At 39.4% G+C, this 21,817-nt stretch overlaps 4 protein-coding genes across 7 annotated transcripts; 2 read left to right on the forward strand and 2 right to left on the reverse strand.

Annotated features, from left to right (window-relative positions):
* Nucleotides 1-193: 193 nt before the first annotated feature.
* Nucleotides 194-2,509, forward strand: LOC121809881 (probable anion transporter 5). The gene is made up of 2 exons (XM_042210722.1): nt 194-315; nt 851-2,509. Exon 2 carries the CDS (start codon nt 969-971, stop codon nt 2,295-2,297), a length of 1,329 nt encoding a protein of 442 aa, XP_042066656.1. The 5' UTR covers nt 194-315; nt 851-968; the 3' UTR covers nt 2,298-2,509.
* Nucleotides 2,510-2,993: 484 nt separating this feature from the next.
* On the reverse strand, nt 2,994-8,553 carry LOC121806281 (ubiquitin-like domain-containing protein CIP73). Of its 4 annotated transcripts, none has more exons than XM_042206273.1 (16): nt 8,404-8,553; nt 7,673-7,814; nt 6,977-7,094; nt 6,655-6,732; nt 6,413-6,531; nt 6,261-6,332; nt 6,027-6,146; nt 5,757-5,826; nt 5,514-5,671; nt 5,097-5,261; nt 4,938-5,009; nt 4,727-4,859; nt 4,172-4,549; nt 3,561-3,820; nt 3,379-3,473; nt 2,994-3,304 (listed from the first exon to the last, which is right to left on the reverse strand). In XM_042206273.1, exons 2-16 carry the CDS (start codon nt 7,799-7,801, stop codon nt 3,235-3,237), a joined length of 2,037 nt encoding a protein of 678 aa, XP_042062207.1. In that variant the 5' UTR covers nt 7,802-7,814; nt 8,404-8,553; the 3' UTR covers nt 2,994-3,234. The 4 variants fall into 4 exon arrangements, with proteins under 4 accessions (XP_042062207.1, XP_042062205.1, XP_042062204.1 ...); XM_042206271.1 differs by lacking the exon at nt 8,404-8,553 and adding an exon at nt 8,130-8,371 and having other exon boundaries at nt 3,561-3,772; XM_042206270.1 differs by lacking the exon at nt 8,404-8,553 and adding an exon at nt 8,130-8,368.
* Nucleotides 8,554-9,723: 1,170 nt separating this feature from the next.
* Nucleotides 9,724-16,161, reverse strand: LOC121808295 (trafficking protein particle complex II-specific subunit 120 homolog). Its single transcript, XM_042208703.1, has 10 exons — nt 15,663-16,161; nt 15,377-15,583; nt 15,076-15,258; nt 14,427-14,536; nt 14,004-14,063; nt 13,605-13,884; nt 12,560-12,852; nt 11,322-12,199; nt 10,140-11,072; nt 9,724-10,063 (listed from the first exon to the last, which is right to left on the reverse strand). Exons 1-10 carry the CDS (start codon nt 16,071-16,073, stop codon nt 9,843-9,845), a joined length of 3,576 nt encoding a protein of 1,191 aa, XP_042064637.1. The 5' UTR covers nt 16,074-16,161; the 3' UTR covers nt 9,724-9,842.
* A 1,190-nt stretch (nt 16,162-17,351) lies between these two features.
* Nucleotides 17,352-20,401, forward strand: LOC121809567 (cytochrome b561, DM13 and DOMON domain-containing protein At5g54830-like). Its single transcript, XM_042210273.1, has one exon. The coding sequence runs from the start codon at nt 17,632-17,634 to the stop codon at nt 20,260-20,262; it is 2,631 nt and encodes an 876-aa protein (XP_042066207.1). The 5' UTR covers nt 17,352-17,631; the 3' UTR covers nt 20,263-20,401.
* Nucleotides 20,402-21,817: the final 1,416 nt, after the last annotated feature.

Here is a 21,817-nt window from a genome sequence, read left to right on the forward strand (position 1 = left end):
CAGGTAAAGGCCCATTAAGATGGTGAGGCTCATGAATAACTAGATAAGGGAGTAGAATGGGTGGGGCCAATCAGGTAAAAGCCCATTAAGATGGTGAGGCCCATGAATGAGCAGTTAGTGAACTGAGCGAAAATGGTGATATATTTAATTCAACTGCTTCGAAAATTATTTTTCACTCTCTTTCCGAATCTCACTTCTTCTCCATAAACACTACATTCACTGCTGCTGCTGATCTCTCTTTCTCCCCTTTTCCTTTCCCGAAAAACAGCGTTGCTTAGTCAATGCGGTTTACCTAATCTGCCTCTCTTCAAAGAGGTAACTTCACTTTCATTCTTTATCGCTTTTTCTTGTAATTCAATTTTTGTCAGCCCTTATGTTTGGCAATGCTATGCCTACGATTGTTTGGTGGTTGTGTCTATCTTTTATAATTAACCCGCCTCAAATTCTGGGTATATTTCATTATTGTGTGCAAATGTGGTTGACCATGAAATGTAATGTATCCTTTTCATCAATTAGCTAACTTGTTCTGCTGATTTTCGTTTATTCTTAGCTCGTGCTTGTTTTCCGAGATGTGCTTTTTTTAGACAGTGAAAGGAAAAGTAACCTTCTTTTCTTTTGGTTTGGGAAAGACTATGTGATGAAGTTAGAATGCTGAATGTTTGCCTGCTACAAGTAAATTGTGCCACAAATTATTGGCTGCAATTCTGTTAGGATCATGCCTTAAATCAAGTAGGTCAAGTGTGAATTGGAGTGATCAGTCTGTGATTAATCTCGTCTGGATGGGAAAATTCATCTTGGACTGCCTTGTTTGTTTCTCTTTCTAAATTCAGTTTGAATTCTTCTTTTGTAGGATGGCTTTCTCACTGTGATTCATAGACTTGTTGGATTTGGTTTTTGGTTTTTGGTTTTTGATGAATCATCTGTAAAGAAAAAGTAAGGAGCTTCGCCATTAATGAAATCAACAGAGGATGAAGAGTAAATACATCCCAAAACGTTATGTGATTGTTATTTTGACCTTCATCTGCACTTCTGTGTGCTACATAGAACGAGTCGGCTTCTCTATTGCATATACTGCAGCTGCTGATGCTGCAGGAATAGATCAATCGAGCAAGGGCGTGATACTGTCAACATTTTACTATGGCTATGCCTGTTCACAAATTCCGGGTGGTTGGGTGGCTCAAAAAGTTGGAGGAAGGCGTGTTCTTCTGTTTTCATTTCTTTTGTGGTCCCTGACTTGTGCTTTTGTACCACTAGATCCAAATCAAGTTGTTATGCTAGTTGTAGCCCGGTTGCTTGTTGGGGTGGCCCAGGGTTTCATCTTTCCCTCCATTCACACTGTACTAGCACAATGGGTGCCCCCACATGAGAGGTCCAGATCTGTATCTCTCACAACGTCAGGAATGTATTTTGGCGCAGCTGCAGGAATGCTTATCCTCCCTACCCTTGTAAGATTGAAAGGCCCGCAATCTGTATTTCTTGTTGAAGCGGCTTTAGGCATCATGTGGTCTCTACTTTGGTTGAAGTATGCCAGTGATCCACCTCGCTCTGAACATCCAAAGGCTACTGCTGCTGGTTTTGGTGAGTCCTTGCTTCCGGTCAAAGGAAGTCAAAAGGCGAAAATAGAAAATGGAGTACATTCCATGAGAACACAAAAAATTCCATGGAAGAGGATAATTTTCAGCTTGCCAGTCTGGGCAATAGTTGCAAATAATTTTACTTTTCACTATGCGCTTTATGTACTCATGAATTGGCTTCCTACATACTTTGAGTTAGGCCTCAACAGTAGTCTTCAAGAAATGGGTTCCTCCAAGATGATTCCTTATCTAAACATGTTTCTGTTCTCAAATATTGGTGGGATTGTGGCGGATCACTTGATCACCAGGAGAATTATGTCTGTGACTAAAACAAGAAAGCTTTTAAACACAGTGGGATTCATGGTGGCTTCGTGTGCATTGATTTGTCTTCCCTTGTTTAGAACACCTAATGGGGTTGTGCTTTGTTCGTCGCTGGCTCTTGGTTTCTTGGCACTTGGAAGAGCTGGATTTGCTGTTAACCATATGGATGTGGCTCCAAGATACGCAGGAATTGTCATGGGGGTGTGTAATACAGCTGGTACCTTAGCCGGCATAGTTGGAGTCGATCTTACAGGGAGACTTCTGGAAGGTGCTAAGGCCGCACAGTTGGATCTGACAAGTCCAGAGAGCTGGAGAGCAGTTTTCCTTATCCCGGGGTTGCTCTGTATCTTCAGCTCAATAATGTTCCTTGTATTATCAACAGGGGAGAGAATTTTCGATTGAGGTGTGTATTTAGAATGAGCAGTCATTGAAAAGGGTGGGTCTAGTTTTTAGTGGAAATCATTTGCTTGGCTGGCTGCTAGTTATTTAGAAGTTGGCTGGCACTGGAAGAGTAATCTACTTTATAGCATATCATAACTTGTAAAATTGAATATACATATCATGGATTCAATTTGCCCCCTCCGTCATTGGAACATGGCATATCTTATTGTTTACTACTACTACTACCACTACTACTATTTTTGAGCACTCGTCGTCATTATCTTCGGCATACGTAACAATTTCTTGAGCACTCATCATCATCTTCGGCATGCACCAACCTGCCTCTCCTTCATACAGGCGTTGGCTGTATTTTGGAGCCAGGAACAGTAGTTGATACACTACCCACGCCACTCTTATGACGGTTATACAACCTCCTCAACGTGTGCTTCCATTGCCTTTCCCGGGCTTCTTCAAGTTGGGAAAGGAAAAGAAAAGATTTGACGGATCATAAATCGACAAATCTTGTAAAAGACTAGCACAATGAATTAAATTATGTATGCTTATACCTCGCAAAAAACAAAAAAAAGATTACCATTGGCTATCTAAATCCTTGCTTACAGCCACTATGCACCATAAGATGTAGTATCATTATGATAATTTCATTCGATTATGCAATTAAAAAAAATTACCACCTTGTTTTAAAAAAAAAAGATGACATTAATACAATGTTTGCATGTCATTACTGAAGTAAAATTTAGGAAAAGACAATAAATACAAGATTGATGTTATGCTTGTACACTATCACCTCTCCATGCCCTCTCTCTAACCTAATGAATAAAGAATAACATTACTTAATAAAGTCGAGGAATATCACCCAATAATAGAAAATTGATATTCATAGAAAAAGAAGACCAAGGAAATTATGTACGTCTCTGTTCGACTCTCTTATCATATAACGTTAGCTGCCACTGCCAGTCCACCTCAGCCCTCTAATAACCGTCTCTTCTTGACTTCTTCCACTACTCCCTCTATATATGCAGCATAGAAGCCAATTAGGAAGGAGAAAAACAGATCAAAATTCTAAGGTTAATGAATGTCATACCCTCTGACGTTTTTTATTTTCTTCTGACTGAGAGCCCCTCCTGCGACGAGAAGATCCCTGATCACTGTTGCCATCTCCCTGCACCACAGAATTATCTTTTACAAACACAAGGATACTAGTCTTTTTGTCTAGGCTGAGCTATGACCATCTAAAATAAGTCCTTCCGAGAAAGAACGCTTTACCTGCTCTTCATCTGCATTTGCTCCTTCAGTGGATGCGGTCATGTTCTCAGAGAGCATTGGCATTATCTGGCGTAGAATATTAGATAAAATTACCCCTTCTTCACTCACAGCCTCAGAATTGTGAGCTGCTTCAGATGCTGAATGAGGGACCTCGGTACTTTCACTGAGGATCTGACCCCCTGGAAATATACTACTTAGCAGTTGCTCGAGTCCTGAAAATCCATGATCATTAAGTGCTTCAGAAGGTAAATTGCTGCTCCCTGTAAAAGTGTGCCGGTAGTTAGCCTATAACAATCACTCCACGGATTTGGTTATCACTGCTTTCCACTCACTTATTAAGAATAGTGAGCTGACTACCTTTCATCAAACAATCCCCAGTGATAGATGATCAAATGTTGGACTTAAGCATAAACGAACAAATTTAGACTAATTTACTTTTGTTCCATACGTTTTGTTCTATCGTATGTGCACTGCATAGGTGAACTTGTTATAGTGTTAGATTATACTTCGGTCAGTTTTATCTTTTGTGTGCGTCATTTTTCATAACCTGCATATCTATAATTCATGACACATCAGCAATAAGAATCAATTTTAAATGGTTGCAAATTTACCATTCCCTCCAAGGATTGGAACATGTTGCTGTTGTGTTGAAGAATCAGGCTGTTCAGCAGCATGATTCAGATCTGATGCTTGAGAAGTTCTTGCATTATTTGAGCTTCCTGAAGATTGATGTTGAACTCTAGCCATAACTGGATATAGGATCCCTACTGAACCACGAGATGAATCTGCACTTCGACCAACAGGGGCTGGTACTGCAGCGACTACAGTTCTAAGGGGAATTGCCCTCAGTTGTGGTTCCCTATTGCGCGAGTTTGGTTCAACTGTCGCAGCATCTTGTTGCTGACTGGGACTTGTGCTATTGGGTGATGGTGTACCAGTTTGCCCTTGAGAAGGCGGAGCAGTAGGCTCTCTTCGAGGAAATAATGAACCTGATTTCAGAAACAAGAGAAAAAAGGATTATGATACCATGCCTCAAAACACAGAGGCTGCAGGCACTCATCATTAAGTTCATTCTTATATTGGATATAAACACATTAACATGAAGGACTTAAAGCTTGACAAAAGTCATCAAGTTGAACTCCATATGAATAGAATTGCTATACCACCTGCTCGTATTCTGATGTCAATATTTCTGGGCAGGAAACCTGTAGCAGAAGAGCTTCCAGCTACACCAGAGCCATGTTGAACAGTACCCACAGGAACTGAACCAAAACTCGCCCCTGGTTGGAAAGGCAGAGGCTGAATTCATAAAACAGCAAAGAGTAAGTATGCATATCCGGTTGAACAAAGTGAAGAAAGTGCATGGAGATATATGACCTGAACCATGATAGGATTGGGCCCAGTTGAAGATATGAAGACCGATGGTCCAGCATTAACCAATGCATCAGCCTAAATAATGAAGCATTAATAAACTGCTTATGAAACTATGTTAAGCAACATGGTATATAAGACATATCTGAAAGTGAATGAACTTACCGGTGATTGGCCCATTCGCAGGGTCATCATGGCCCTACCAAGCTCTAGCATCAAAGCACCCAAATTTTGAAAAAGAGCTCCTGATCTTATAGCACTAGATTGAATTCTTGACCGCTCCAATGAATCCGTCACACTTGACTGAGATTCAAGCTGTCCTGAAAGTTGCTGCAGTGAAAGCAAGAAATTCATTCCCATGTAGAATTTGAATTGCAAGTGTCATGTTTCATAACAAGATGCGCAATATAAATTTATTGGGATGTAGGCTTCTCCCAACCACAACTTTAAAAGAATGAGCCTAGTAAGAGCATATAGCAAGTTTATGATTGTTTACATCATTCCTAGGCAACTATATGTTCACCTATCAAACAAAATACTAAATCAGCCTTCTTATTGCTGATGTATAGTTTGAGAACATACCGACAGGCACTCAGTGGCTTGTTCAAGAAGAAGCTTTCTGGCAGATGACATCACCTCTGACAATGACTCAGGATTCAGAAGCCCTCTTGGCTCACTAGAATGTACAGCAGATTCTGACTCTTGCCCATCAATCCCATTTTGAGCATTTGAACTTTGGCCTGAAATTGGCAATCCAGAAACAATTTACTAGTCAGCTGACTGCAATATAAACGATAGATCTAGTCAAAGAGGAAAATATCTTACTGTATGCAGAAAATTCTTGTCTCAAATGGCTCAGGTATTGTAACAAAGTAGTCAATGAATCGGGTATAACCTGCAGAGGAAAAAAATTGAATTACGGACTGACATCTTAGAAAAAATAAAAATTTAGGGCAAGAGTGTATAATAATCTCAAGGGACATATTAGAACATTTTATTGTGTAGCATACTCAAATAATGTTACAGTTTTCACGACATCCATACAAAGTTTGTGGCTTTGAAATGAAAATAAATAAATAAAAACAGTAGAGCTACCAGTGGTTGCAGAGGTTCCACAGGAACAGAAACTGAAGCTGCTTGGTCAGTTTGCGGTCTGAAAGAATTTCTGATACCACTGAGTCCCGGCACAGTTGGTTGACGTTCCGATGGAGGTTGCTGTCCAAACCATAAAGGATGAAAATGACCCATGTAACTAAGAAATTAAGTTGTCCACTATATGAACAAGCATACAAATAAAAGTCACCATGCTCCAAACTTTTAGAAACTTACATTTAGATCAATCCCTTCAGCTCCGCTTCCAAATCTTGTAACACCAAAAGAATTAAGTACAGCAGAAACAATCTGCAAGTAGATTTCACAAACATAAACTTTTAACCAAGCTCACAGCGTCGCACACAGTTGTGACAAGTTTAAATCATTACCCGATTTAGATCAGGAAAAGCTCCATCTCCCTGCTCTGATATATTAAAGGTTCCAACCACCATACCAGGGCTTACCTGACCACTTGTGTTTTGCCCTGTACTTGATGTTGGATCAGTTGCTGCAGATAGAAGAAGCCTTTTAGCACAATCTTCAAATATTTCATCACAAAAGGAATAAAGTTGCATTTACAATCACAGCAGAACAAAATGAAATCTCATAGCAATCCTAGAGCAAATCAGACCTGGCTGATCCGACTGCTCTACTGAGGTAGCAATGGGTTGTCTCACAACAAGATGCAGAGTGTGCCCATCTTCCACATCTACAAATGCAAGGATTAAGGAACTCAATGAAATAAGCATAAACCTAAGGATTAAAAAAAGCTTAAGTAAGTAAAATTGACATCTTTAGAGCATGTAATATAGGTGATTATTAAAACTGCAAAAAGCATTTCTGAAAACTCCAAACAAAAGGTAAAAATTTTTAAAAACAAACTGAAGAACAAATTGAAAACTACTTAAAATTCTTAGAGAAATCAAATCAAGATCATGAAAATCGAAGGATACGGTATGCTGAGAGGAGTTGATCATCCTTCAAAACTTTTCCACGACATATAAGGCGTTGTTGCTCTGACAGGACACCAGTTACAGAAGCAATCTGTTCCTTCAGTTCTGGAACAGGCACCTGCATACAAAAACCAATAATCTGATATTATTTTTAAACAAAGAGTACTAATGCAGTGCCACTGGAAACCTGTAGAAACTTGGATATTAATGTAAAAAACTCTTGCCCATACATCAGATATTTCCAATATTAACAATTAAACAGAGAAAATTGACTAACACCTCCTATCCCTAACTATATTTCCTTCTCTTGATGGAACATTAACAGTCAGTGGAAAAAGATGTTCTTCAGCCAGCAATAAAGCTACAGTAGTAGCAACCCTGACTTCCAATTTTAGACCACTATTCGTAAGATATCCTCATGCCAATCCTCCTAGGAATCGCCAACTCTACTCTTTCCATGAGTCCACCTCCATCATCATATCAACCCACAGCCAGTGATATCCCATTAATGTAGATAAATAATTAAACAAAAAGAAGTAGAATGTCATCTAGCATGGAAGCCTTTAATAAGTAGATTTGTAATCAATTCCTGATATGAACTTCTTAGATAAGTGATTTGTCATATAAAACTAACATTATACAGAATATTTTTCAATAAGTACCCTGGAGTAGCAGAAATACAGAAGAGTATATTACACATTTATCCACCCGCAGATTGTAAGTTTGAGAATCCAATGTCTTGATCTTGATCTGAACAGTGGTTTGAGAACATTCAGCTGCATCCGGTCCAGAAATCTTTATGTGCTCTCCACCATTACTTCCCATATTACTCAAGATCCTGAAATGGAAATAGGTAGCATGGTTGAGAAAGTAGAATACTTTGAGCATTTCTTCTATCCATTTCTGCTAGACTCTAGATACCAAGGATAACAAGACACCACTAGCAATCGAGACAGATGTGTGCATTCTTAGGATGCAATAATGACCAAAAACATATAATAGTTCTGACAAACAGGCGATGATAGCAAGCTCTGCCATTGACCACAAAATGACAGTCACAGAGCTCCTAGACTATACAAGGTATGATGACAGTTACAAGTCAGGATCAGTTTCAGAATAAAAATTTCAGCTTGATTTTGAAGTAAACCCAAACCCGTAAATCCAAGTGATCTCAAACCCTTTCTCCAAAAACACTAAGCCCACGAAGCCTTCAAGTGACAAAAAAGGGCTCTTTTCTAAACACTGGCTATTATCCGAAGGGAAAAAGTAGAAACCCTGACAGTGAATCAAAGAAAACACTAGAGAGAAAAGCATCATTCACAATCGAGAAACACTAGGGCATTTGAGATATGCAAAGGAAGAAAAAAGGAAAGAGAGAATTTTGACAGAAACAGAGAGATTGAGATTGGTAGGGTAAAAGAAAGAACCTGATCGATCGAGAAGAGAGCGATTCTTAGAAAAGATAAAAACCCAAGTGAGAGAGAAACAGAGCAATCACAGTCAGCAGCGGAGATATGGAGATGTAAAGGGCAGTGTGCTTAAATTTTCTTCACTATTTTCTTGTACTTATAATTCTTTTCCAATTTCGGATTAATTTTAGTGGTTGCCAAATTATTCCCTTTGGCCAACGACACATTTATTATATCTATATATGGAGTTGTCCAGTTTTTATCAATCTTTTTATTGTCGCAATAAATTAGCAATTGCAATTGCAATCGCTTTTTGGGCTGCGGCTATGTTTTGGGCGATTGCTGAGGTGCCAAACTGCGATAGATTTGTGATTTATTTTATTCTAATTTTCAATAAGTATATGAATATCTACTATATTCACATTAAATTTCTTAAGAATTTATATTATGTACACTTTAAGAATTTTAATCAAGTAATCATTATATTTTGAGTTATTTATTGGAGAAAAAATTTAAAAAGAAAGAACTGTGGAGTACATATTTAGTCTCTGAACTATGCAGTAATATCAAATGTGGTTCTCATTCTTTAAAAATATCTTCAGACGGGTCTAACCTTTGATGTAACATCGTTGGAAGTCCTTTTCAATTATTTTATGACTTTTTTTCTTCTCTTTTTTTAACCCAAAGGGCATTTTTATACTTTTCCAATTGAGCGAGCTACAAATTTAGTCTCTAAACTATGCAATAATATCAGACGTGGTCGCTATACTTTAAAATATCATCATACGTCAATGGACACTGATATGATATCATTTGAAGGACTTTTACATTTTTTTACCAAAATACCCTCCAAGCTATAATGGTTATTTATGTCTTTTTTGTCACGAGAGGGAGAATCGTCACTTGGTTCATTCATTTCCCTTCAAGTATATGACGAGAAATTAATTTCTACATACTTTGACGACTTCTCTTGTGGGAATACAACGTAAATGAATGAACCAAGTGTAGGCAAAGTAATGGTTCTCTCTCATGAAAATAACATAATTAAAAAGTGCAAGTGATATCTCTTACAAGCTAAGGGTATTTTGGTTTTAAAAAATTACTTAAAATGCAAAAATCCTCCTAGTGAAAGTAGGAATGGTTGGGTAATTAATGGGTTTTGGGTGAAATGTTAATGCAGCAAATGAATAAATGAATTGTGACTGAATTTAAGGTTATGCTAAAACTAATAGCTCAAAGGACAAAATTACCTCCAAATCGCATTCCTTTGTTTTTTATCACAAATAAAATACTAGTAATTGATTACTCCAAAAACAAGTTCCACAACAAGAGGGTAACTAGTTACAGAAACACATCAATTTCCACCAAAGATGCAGAATTCAAGCAATGTGATGCAGTCAAATCAACACGACTTCCTTTCACTTTTTTAAATGAAACATACAGCATAACAAACAAACTCATCTAGTGCCACTCACTCGCACGTGATACGGCGGTCCACGACAAAAGATTGGCTCATCTAATGCATCACTTCTCGCCCGAGCTCTAAGAACTTCATTAGCATCATAGATCATGGCTGCAGCCAGCATCGTGTACTCCCCTGGAATCAGGAAATAGAGGGAGAATGCATGCTTCACTTCTTCAAGAGGAGGAACCTCCATGCTGATACCACTCAAAACACCTGACAAAACATTATGTCAACAAACATTACATGGTCACTGAAATAGTACAACTTGGAGAAATGAGACTTTATGTACCTTCCCAAAGCACCGTTGCCTTGTCGCCCTCCATACAGTTCTCACCAGCCACATCTTTGCATGCAATGCTAAGATTTATCCTAATAGCTTCCTTAGTATTGTTCCGCACCAACACCTCCATTGCAGTCATCTCATGTGCAATGATAGAATCACCAGATACGCAAGACTTTACCTCACGATCAACATTTATATCGCCTGAACTTGCTTTAGCCAGCCTAAACCCAAATGTAAGTGGGTCTGGCAGTAGCACATCCATAACAGATGCCTGGAGGGCAGCCTGTATTGCATCCTTGATATCTAGTTCTCCTGAGCTGTTGCGCCCAGATTGCCACCTGACTTTAATTTTCGAAATCAAATTCTTAATCGAAGCATTCAACTCCGCCTTAATATTCTTTTCAGAGAAACTATTATTTCTACTGCCAGAAGTCCCATTATTTTGAAAAGAGTTTCCAAGGATGGAGCCATCGAGAACAGGTAATTTGAAATTTTCAAGTGGTATTAACACTCTAGCAGTATAATCCCTGTCGATCCTTGTTTTTGGTTCACCATGTTCAGCAGAAATATTATCAGACAGGTTTTCTTGGTTGCTAGTATTCTCCATGTCAACTGAAACACTGGTTTCAAAAACTACATCAGTCGGATTATACAGCTCCAACTCAAGTAAGCGCAAACCCCAACTTCCCCTATTGGGATCAATCTTCACTAGCCTATCAGCATGTCTTTCAGAACCATTGACTTGCTCAGTATTACCCCTTTCTAATTGTGCTTGCGTGGAGCATGCTTCACCAATGCGGGCTGGAATTTCCATTGAAAGCAAGCGCGCTTTTACGAAAGACAAGCCCTGCAAAACACAGATATTTAGGGGGATGACAAGACGTCTTCCAGGAGGTGGAGCAGACACTGTTTCTGGTTCTCCAGGAGTTGTCAATGGACCTAAATAATGAAAATAAAATGTATCACACATAACAAACCAAAAATAAAAAATTTATGAATCCACAACCACGTGCTAAGCATAAGTTCTTGTTTCCCTTGACATCAGCACACTCTACGGTGGTCACATTAGAAGTAGTAATGAAAACATCAAGACGTAGGATATACTGCCAACAGCAATTATGAAGCAACACCATAATATGAGACATTATAGCAATGGCAACTATATATCCTTAAAGAAATAGTATGTACCTGCATAGTGGATCAACAGCAGTGGACTGCTTCCATCTTTAGCTTGTCTTACTGAGGATCCAGGCATACCCTTGCTGGCAGCAGCATCAGAATCTGTCTTGCTAAGTTGCCAGGCTTTCAATGTTACACGTATTGTAACCTCTGCACCAGGTTTCAAGGGGAGGGCTGACCTCAGGGTTTCGGAAGCAACTGTTACGACAGAGTCCTGGTTCTTTCCTGATAGTGAAATGTGGGCCTGCTCAACAGGAACAGTACCAGCATTTGCCAAACTGATCCATACATCGCGTATCTCACCTTCATATAGCATGACAGATCCATCCCCACCTGCGATATGAGAAACTAACAATGGCAATGAAGGTACCACTGTAATACTAGGTAGAAGTACATTTTTAAACTTAGCTGCCCCACAGCTCCGGAAAGGGTCAGAAAGCACGAGACCTTGAGTTGCCCCAATAATTAAACCATCAACCTCCTTGAAAAAATGTTCAGTAATGACTCCAAAACAGTGAACTATGCATCCAGGAATTGAAACCAGGCCTTCGTTGGTCGGAATCCCAGATAAAGTGATCACCTTTGAGGAATTGGGAGGAAGACTCACACTTACAGGAAAGGCATCAAGGTTTCCAGAATGCACTGATAGATATATACTTTCAACCATAACTTCAAAGCCACACGGATTCGCTAATTCTACCAGCACTTGGACCGGTTCACCGACCACCCAGGTTAGCTCCTGCTTATTGCTATTATTTGGCTCTCCTTTGCTGAACGGTGTATAAATGAATGGTCCTGATGGAGCAGCGCCTGCCCACCAATCTTCTCTAGCAGGATTGCGTTTAACGATGTCCATTTGTGATGAATGCAAAGGAAATGAATGTAACCTAAAAATGTTTAAAGTTAGAAGAGACTACTCCACAATGACGAGAGCTAACAGGACGAGAAACATAGGATGATGCATAAAAATGGAAAAGTACATGCCCATGAATATGGTCATTATATACAGAAGGATGTGAAGAGGAGGAATACTAGGTGTATCTTTGTCATATATTTGTAAAGGGTCATTATCTCATATGGCATACTTTTCACTTTCAGGGTAACATAAAGGTGCCGAGATCTCATCCTTATGTGTGTCCACATAAGAACAAGTTCATTAAGAAACATCCAGTTTTAGAAGCTTGGCAGTGGATATATATTACACATTTACACCAGAACCAGGAAGACGGAACACTCATGTAAGCTACCTGACAAAAGGTAAAGCTGGATCACTGCAGCGAGTTCCTAAAGGAAGCCTCTCAGCTGAATTCACAAGTGCACCGAACAGACCATTTTGCCCAGCAGGAGTAATTAGAGGATAGTAAGACCTAAGCAGACGTGCAGCTGCACTCCAAGCAGCAAGAGGATCCCCTGCACGAACAGCAGAAAGAAGAATTTCTCTAAGGACGACCATCTGCAGTGTGCTCCACTGCGACTCAAACAAGGAGACTATTGAGTGGTGATGCACTTTTCCTCCATCAGCATGGGTTTGCCCAGCGTCCTTTCAACAAAATAAAGAATGACATTTAGAGAATCCCCTTCAAATTTGAAATAGACATGACCTGTGAGTCTGTGACTGATTCTTAAAGTCTGTGTCATATTGTCATATGATGACTCTCTCTTAAGAAGCACAACTATCAGTTCAACATAAGGATCGATTCTGTAACAATGAACAGCAGTTCTACCCCCGTGAGGAGGACACAAATGGCCAAAGATTTAATCATGTATCATATGCATCAAAGATGCTTTCCTGTGCTTCTCCATACCTAGTATCTGATTATAACATAACTAACATGTCTCATTAACACTATCACATGAAATACATTCTATGTCACATTTAGATATACATAAGGATTATAATCAATGTCGAACTAATTTCTAGCAACGAACCGTCGAACTCTTCATTTTTAGTTCATTTTATATGGAGTTCATTTTAAGACCATTTTACTTCATTAATTCAAAAATGAAGTAAAACAATCTAAAAATGATGTAAAAAGATCTAGTAATAAACTATTTGTTCGTTTGACAATTTGGCACTACGAATTAGTTTTGTATATATTACAACACTAAGAAAGTGTCCATCCAAAGAAGAAATTGGTTCACATATACTGTTGGAATAGGTATGAGTTGGCAAGAGTCTAAATGAAGTTCTCGTTGCAATTTTCATGCTTAACAACATGGATGATACATATGCCAAGAGGCAAGTCTAGAAATGCTTATAATATGGTATGCTGGATAGTTAAAAGTACTCACATTAGAAGGTCCAATAGATGCTCGACTTTGGACACGATAAGCTTTGGTTGTCATTGCCAAGACTTGCATTGCACTGATAGCAGCAAATTTGTTATCCTGTTGCAAGTACAACTGAGCCACCTGCCTTGAGAAAAAAGCAGCTTTTCGGTGATAACCAAGTTCACCGAAGAGCCTTGCTATTTCAACATATACTACTAGTTTGTCGCTGGCATCAATCAAAGATGTCGCTCCATCAGCAGTTGCTGTCAACAACTCCACGACATCACTAGCAAGTTCCCGCCTTATGAAGATACAGACATGGGGAAAGAAATCATTTTATTAAAAGAAAATATTTGCAACATCTCAACTAAGGTTAAAGTCCTTCATCAATTGCAACAAAGAATAAATATAATGGAGTACCTGCAGAGGAATCTTGCTAACTTCAATGTGGCTTCGAGTTCAAAGCTTAAGGGTGAAACCCTATTCAAAGATAAAGGCCAAGCGAAACTTAGAAGACTAGTGATAATTCACCATCAATTTGCATATGAACTACTGAAAATGTTGAATCCAGTGACTGGGTTCACCATCAAATACAATTAAGCATGCCATATCAGTTTATGATCAATGAAATATGTAATTCAGTTTTATGGACAGGGTAACTTCTCTGTGATCAGCGCTATGCAACTAGGGATGCTTAGGTAAATCTTTAGCTAATGAAACAGTTTTGGAGAACATGGTTCAATTAGTTTATAGACATTTAAAGGAATTACACTATTGTTCCTGGTAATATTTGCAAAATCAGCAGTATAACATTTAAAAGGAATTACATTGGAGCAAAAATACCTTTGAGCATTGTCTTGTATAAATGATTTTCTGTAGTGCAAAATGACACTGTTGTAGCGATACTTAACCTCATCCTCTAAAACTGGGTCCTTGTGGCCCATGCGATCCATCTAACAGTGTAAAGTAAGGAGAAAAAGTCATGTTTTCGCCACAACAGGAAGGGGCCAATCATAAGTTCAAGGTAAATATTTCACAATCACAAGGTTCGGTGAAAAATATTAAAAACCAGAAGGCCAAATGGAATTTACTATGTTATATGTTTTCATTTGTAGCTATACCCAAAAAAAAGTATAATAAAGGGATATTGACCGGTGTTATGATAATGAAGCTTATAATAAACTACACTTTTGGCCATTAACATTATGAACAAGATGACATTTTACATAAATTGAAAGTCCAACAGTCTGAATTGCATCATCCAACAATGCACTAACAAGATTGTTACAGTACCTGCTAAATTAACGCACCAAAATGAGAGTAGTACAATGAACGAACCAAAGGACCAAATCATAATGTGGTAAAAGAAACTGAACTATCACAAGAGCTGCACATATTATACAAGGAGATAGAAACAACACAAAAGAAAAAAAAACATGTACCATATTAAACTTGAATCCAGGTTTTTTTATCAAATAACTTGAAAGCTTACCAGCAACGCACAGACGCTGCCTTCCATGGCCCCAGCATACCAGAAAAAATCTGCAGTTAATCTGGTAAGTTCCAGAGAAGTAGAATAATGAGCATTGGCATCAACTGGTGATCCAGCCAGCAGACAGTAATCGCCTATTGTTTTCTGTGCACGACCAAGCCTCCTTTTCTTTGCCTTAATCACCTGTGGATTTTTCGAATGAGAGAGGCGAAGTTGTGCTGCGTGAAAAGGGGAAAAATTGCAGCAGTAGTCATAAACGAAAGATAATTAAAAAAATAATTGGAACACCTAAAGTTTAAACCTCCTCTGAGCTGAGACTGGCTTGAGAGTCTAGAGGTGTCTTAAAAACGGTCCCACCAGATTCAGCCTGGAGAACCCATTTCTCAAATTCCATCAACAAAGAAGCTGCAATATCCTGGACCATGGTTTGCAGGTGGAATTCCTGAGTTTGCCTATCAGCAGGTGGAAACAATATCAAATTACTCCCCTTAACACTCTCGTCTTCAAGCTGCAGCAATAGCGTCATGTCATGATTAAGTAATTTAGGGTTGAAATCGCGCAAATTGACGAAGTGAGGGGTAACTGACCTGCGAGTCCACGGGGCAGAAGGCGAAGCATCGCTGGACGAGTGAGGAGGAATAGGTTTTACTAGCGGCGGTGAATTGATCGGCGACAGAGCGGAGATCGGGGGCGGAGGGGCAGTGGCAAATGCCGATGACGGCGAGGATCTTGCGGTTGGACTGGAAATCCTCCCAGGGAGAAGGCGGCGATCCGCCGAGAATGAACTTGAATCGGAGGCTGCCGGATTCCCAGGGCTGGTGGGCGAAGGGGGATTTCTGGTGCTCGGTGTAGAAGGAGCTGATGGAGCTGAGGGAGACGGTGTGGTGGCGGATGAGCATGGCGGCGTAGTCGCGGAAGAGGAGAGGGGTGACGTCGGAGATGGGGATGACCGCCACGCGGATCATGCTGCTGGTTTCGATGCTGGCGTCGGGCTCCATCTTTTCCGATCACCAATTCACCGGGGAGAGAGATAGAGAGAGAGAGAGATCTGCTACGTTTGTCTTCACAGATCTAAGCTTAGTAACAGTAAACCGTAACCCAACAATAGAGCCTCTATTTCAATATGGGCTTTCTAATAGGCCCGTCCAACACGTCGGGCTCTCGTGGTAATTTTTTTATTTAAGCAACAATTTTAACTATTATTGTGAAAAAATTCATTTAATGTATACAAGATAGTATTTAATTGTAATGAATTCTTCAATCGAGCATTTGAAAATGTTTGACATGTATAGAACAATGTTTTACATTTATTTTATAGTAGTACTAACATGTTTAAGTTTGCATCAATCATACAAAAATTTTATTTATCGTTAACTCTTTGTCTATATAATGTACAAAAACATGAAATAAAGATGAAATTTTCTGTATTAATATAAAATAACGATAAAGCTTTTTATACCAACATGTAACAATGCTGAAACATTTTATACTAAAATAAAATACGAATGAAACTTTTTGTTACTAGTTTATGTAAATTTCAAACTTATGAATCAATATGAAATAAAAGGAAACATTTTGCATAAGTTGTATAGTTGTATAGTTACCCCTAATTATTTTGATTCAACCAACAATCATAACCATTATTATAAAAAAAATATTAATAGAATTGGTACAAAATATTTTATTATGAGAAATTATGCAATCAAGCATTTGATAGTGTTTATTTTATGCGTACATGACATTTGATTCGATCTCACCCATACTCGCATTTGAGGGATCAACTTAGATTGCCCAAAATGAGGTGATTATACAATTCATATAAAAAATTTCACAATTGTTGATACAAAAATGTTTCATCTAATCTAATTGTGATAAGTACATTCTATACAAAAATGTTTCATCTAATCTAATTGTGATAAGTACATTCTATCACACAACGTTTAACGATATAATTTTTGCTAATTCAAATATTCTTATCTTTTCCCTTCAATTTTATACCTATGTGGAGTTCATTTTTTCGTATAACGAAATATCTGGTTCTTATCCAAAATTTGATAATTTAATAAATTATAATTTATAAAAAGAATTTAGTAGCGTTTTAATTGATATATGTCAAATAAAATAATTAAATAAATTGTTAGTATAAAATTAAACCAACCCATTAATTTGCGCAATCAAACAGAGTCCATTCAAACAAACCGAAAAGGGAAAAAATCAAATGAAAGGAGGAAGTTAGTTTAGAAATTAAATCTTTGCCTTGACCTAAATTACGGAGACTCGTCAAGGTTGATAAATTTGTAATCCAAGTAAAAACCCTTTTATCAATGTTTAGCTGCTTCTCGTCTTCTTCGTCTTCCCTCCGCTAGATCCCAACTCTCCTCTCTCTAACTCCGCTACAGGTTTGTATCAATCTCTCCCTCTGTGTGATGAGAATCTCTCGATACTAACATATATGTATGTTGTCCCTGCATTTATGCTTGTTTACATCCAAATCCAATTATACACATACAAATCTGCGTATCGGATCAATCCATAAAACCAGATCCGATCTCTCCCATGGCCCCAACCTCACTCGTCCAATTGGGGCTATTTTTCATTTTTATGTTTTTGATTGGTTTCTCCTATTCCGATCCGAGTTTGGACTGCCCCACCACCAACACCTCCCTTCTCAACTTCACCTCCCACTTCACCTTGGAGCAGCACCAGCTCCGTGGTATCTTCTCCATCATCAATGGTTGCTCCTTTCGCGTCTCCCAATTTGACATGCTCGCCGGCGCCAACGTCCTCTGGTGGGGCGCCATGGGCGATGATTTTCAAAATCTCACAAATGGTTTCCCCGTTTCCGATTCAATCCTCAATCAGACCTATAAAAATGACACCTTCACCGTTCGTCTGCGGAAGAATGTCACTTGGGATCAAATGAAGCTTGTTGCGGTTTGGGATGTTCCCACTGCTTCTGATTTTGGGCATGTCTTGTTGAATGGTTCTGGAAATGCTAAGGAGCAGCCTACTGTCTTTGATAACTGCAAAGTGCTTTCTGATAGCTATAGGATTAGGTGGAGTCTCAAGGAGGCGGAGAATGCGGTTGAGATCGGTTTGGAGGCTGCCGTTGGAGCTGAGGATTACATGGGGTTCGGGTGGGCCAACGAGAGTGCTTCTGGTTCACTTATGGTGGGCGGGGATGTGGCCATCACGGCGTTTGGGGAGGGTGGCTTGCCGTTTGCTCACGATTATTATATAACTAAGTATAGCGAGTGCATGATCGATGAGGATGGGAATGCGCAGGGTGTTTGCCCAGATACTTTGTATAAGCCTACTGATCCAGCTGTGGTGGTGAATAATACAAAGATGATTTATGGGCACAGGAAGGATGGTGTTTCATTCATCAGATATAGCAGACCTTTGCAATCTAATGATATCATGTATGATCAAAAAATTGACCCCAGGGCAGAGATGAATGTGATATGGGCAGTAGGGCTGATTAAGCCTCCTGATAGTTTACGCCCTTTCTATCTTCCTCAAAATCACGGTGGGAGCTATGGTCACTTGAAGCTGAACCTTTCTGAGCAGGTAAATGACTGTTTAGGACCATTGGAGGCTGAAGATAAGGAGGATCAAGATCTTGTCATTGCAGATAAAAAGGAGCCGCTTGTTGTGACAACTGGCCCGGCATTGCATTACCCGAATCCCCCAAATCCTTCTAAAGCTCTTTATATCAACAAGAAGGAATCTCCTCTCTTGAGGGTGGAGAGGGGTGTGCCGGTGAAGTTCTCGATACAGGCTGGACATGATGTGGCACTGTATGTTACATCTGATCCTATTGGTGGGAATGCAACTTTGAGAAACACATCAGAGACAATATATTTTGGGGGTCCAGAAGCTGAAGGTGTACAGGCCAGTCCTACAAAGTTGACCTGGTCACCTGACAGAAACACCCCAGATCTTGTTTACTATCACTCTCTTTATGTACCAAAGATGGGCTGGAAAGTTCAAGTGGTTGATGGAGGTTTGCCAGACATGTATAACAACAGTGTCTCCTTGGATGATCAGCAGGTTATGCTTTTCTGGACGCTAGCTGACAGCTCAATATCTATTGCAGCTAGGGGGGAGAAAAAAAGTGGTTATCTAGCAATTGGGTTTGGTCGCGAGATGGCCAACAGCTATGCTTATGTGGGTTGGATTGATGACAGTGGTAAAGGAAGGGTGAACACATATTTTATTGATGGAAATGATGCTTCAAGTGCCCATCCAACAAAGGAAAATTTGACATATGTGAGATGCAAATCTGAAAATGGCATCATCACACTGGAGTTCACACGTCCCCTCAATCCATCTTGTGATCGGAAGGCAAGGCATGAATGCAACAATATCATTGACCCCTCGACTCCTCTGAAGGTGATTTGGGCCATGGGTGCTCAATGGTCTGATGACCACTTGAGCGTGAGAAACATGCATTTTATAACAAGCAAGAGGCCAATTAGTGTGCTGCTGATGCATGGTTCTGCAGAAGCAGAGGAGGACTTGCGACCTGTCTTAGCTGTACATGGGTTTATGATGTTTCTTGCATGGGGCATTTTGCTTCCCGGTGGCATTCTGGCTGCTAGATACCTGAAGCATGTGAAGGATGACAGTTGGTTTAAGATACATGTTTACATGCAATATTCGGGATTAGCTATTATTTTCCTTGGGTTTCTGTTTGCAGTTGCTGAACTCCGTGGTCTCACTCTCCAGTCCACGCATGTCAAGTTTGGAATGCTGGCAATATTGTTGGCTGTAGCGCAGCCATTAAATGCCTACTTTAGACCTAAGAAACCTGATGCTGGGGACGAGACGGCTAAGGCTTCACGTAGGCTCATCTGGGAATACACTCACGTTATCATTGGGAGGTGTGGTATACTTGTTGGAGTTGCTGCTCTTATCAGTGGGATGAAACATTTGGGAGAGAGATATGGTGATGAAAATGCTAACGGCCTGAGCTGGGCTCTGATAGTTTGGTTCTTACTAGGTGCTTTGCTGGTAATATATTTGGAGTATCGTGATATGGGTAGAAGACGAGACAGATTGCCTGGAAGGAGCACTTGGGTTTTGGGTAATGGTGAAGAAGAGTCTCGAGACCTTCTCAACCAAAGCGAGCCGGCAAAAGAGAAAGAAGCGGGTGAGGTTCAGTTAGAAGCATTCAACAGATAAGCTGATGCTTCGGTTTTTGAATCTATAGAGATTAATGTTGTTTATAGGCTACATAGCATTACCCTCTCCTCTCATGTTTTATGTACACAGTAAATTCATTAACCTAGTCAAACCACATTATTGTTATTCTTTTTTCACATTTATCATGCTTTACATTTACATATGGTTTTTAAAAATGTACTACTACTATAATTTTTCTAGCACAAGGTTGTAAGGGAGCTTGAATCATTAACAAGATCTTAAATCTTTTCAATGAAGACTTGATTGCCATTGAACTTGTGACCAACAAAATTGTATTCTTATTAGCCTTTTATGTATATGATTAGTTAAGAGATGTAATTTACATGATATTAGAAGTCTGGATGCAAGTACAACTGTACAAGCACGGAAAGTTTGTAGAGAAAGAGCAATTGTACTAATTTTTGGAAAATGGTTATTCTTATCTAGTTTCTCGGAAATGGCAAAGTGTGTGTGTCTGCTTGTGATATGTGTACTTGTTTCCATCTTCAACCAAGGAGAGGAAATAGTTTAACAAGAAATGGACGCAGATGAAGAAGAGAGAGACGTGTATGCAGAATTTCTTGAGAATTGGAACACTCCCACTCCAACTCCAACTCCAACTCCAACTCCCATTTATTCAGACCAAAATCCTTTGCCCCATTTTGCTGTTGAAGAGGCAGATACATCCAAACAAGGAGACATACTTCCGGTGTTGGTTAGAGACATACTATGATAAAGTGCTGGGACATGCCACAGATGGAATTGATATAGCAGCTTTGCTCAGCCCATCACCATGCTTCAGTATTCCTATTCCAATCACAATCCCTTTTCCTATTCCAGTTCCTAGAGCTGTCGAATGTGGACGCGTACCTGCTACAAAAACTGAGTTCAGCCAATGTGATTTTGTCCGCAAATTAGGGGTTATGCTTTACTCAAACAAGTATAATTTCTTTGCTAATCGCATTATTCATTTTCCGGTTGATGGCACATATATGTGATCCATTGCTTGCTGTGCTTACATGTGTGAGATCAGAAGAATAAACATAGATGATTTTGGAGAAAAGATGTGGATAAACCCGGGAGCGGACACTACTGAATTCTTTAACTATGGGTTGGACGAACAACAATGGAACGATTACTGCAAACAGATGGCATTGGCAAGCATCCCTTTTAAACTGTTATCTATCCAACTAAAATATATGCTTATGGTTGCTCATTATTCTTCCACCAGCATGCGTTTATACATCACCAGACTCCACAACCAACTCACTCAATCGAGGTCTCTGTTATCCTAGTTTGTCTTCCGAGTAACAAAGATCATACATTCTGATGCACAACTTTTATTTCGCATACTCATCACATGAATAATGATAGTGGAGGATTGAATGCATCAACCAGAGCTCTTGCACAAACTATAGATGTATGATCACTAGCTCTACACCCACAGACCACAGACCTATCAATTTCCTAAGCAAATCAACTACCAGTCCCTTGCAACAATGATGCTGAAGGATCCAGAAACATTTGAGACTTCATACTGATCCCAGTGCAGGAT

Source organism: Salvia splendens, chromosome 6 (assembly GCF_004379255.2).
Source record: "Salvia splendens isolate huo1 chromosome 6, SspV2, whole genome shotgun sequence".
Taxonomy (NCBI): Eukaryota; Viridiplantae; Streptophyta; class Magnoliopsida; order Lamiales; family Lamiaceae; genus Salvia; species Salvia splendens.

Bases quoted from the DNA above. Each gene is read 5' to 3' on its own strand.
- LOC121808295 (XM_042208703.1), bottom strand. From the start codon at position 16,073: ATGGAGCCCGACGCCAGCATCGAAACCAGCAGCATGATCCGCGTGGCG. The intron at 14,064-14,426 runs GTATTTTTGCTC...ATCTTTGAATAG, and splicing joins ATACAAGACAATGCTCAAAG to GGTTTCACCCTTAAGCTTTG. The intron at 11,073-11,321 runs GTACATACTATT...TTCATTATTTAG, and splicing joins GCTGTTGATCCACTATGCAG to GTCCATTGACAACTCCTGGA.
- LOC121806281 (XM_042206270.1), bottom strand. From the start codon at position 8,293: ATGATGCTTTTCTCTCTAGTGTTTTCTTTGATTCACTGTCAGGGTTTC. The intron at 6,733-6,976 runs GTATCCTTCGAT...TTGCATTTGTAG, and splicing joins TCAACTCCTCTCAGCATACC to ATGTGGAAGATGGGCACACT. The intron at 4,860-4,937 runs GTCATATATCTC...TTATGAATTCAG, and splicing joins CCAATCCTATCATGGTTCAG to CCTCTGCCTTTCCAACCAGG.
- LOC121809567 (XM_042210273.1), top strand. From the start codon at position 17,632: ATGGCCCCAACCTCACTCGTCCAATTGGGGCTATTTTTCATTTTTATG.
- LOC121809881 (XM_042210722.1), top strand. From the start codon at position 969: ATGAAGAGTAAATACATCCCAAAACGTTATGTGATTGTTATTTTGACC.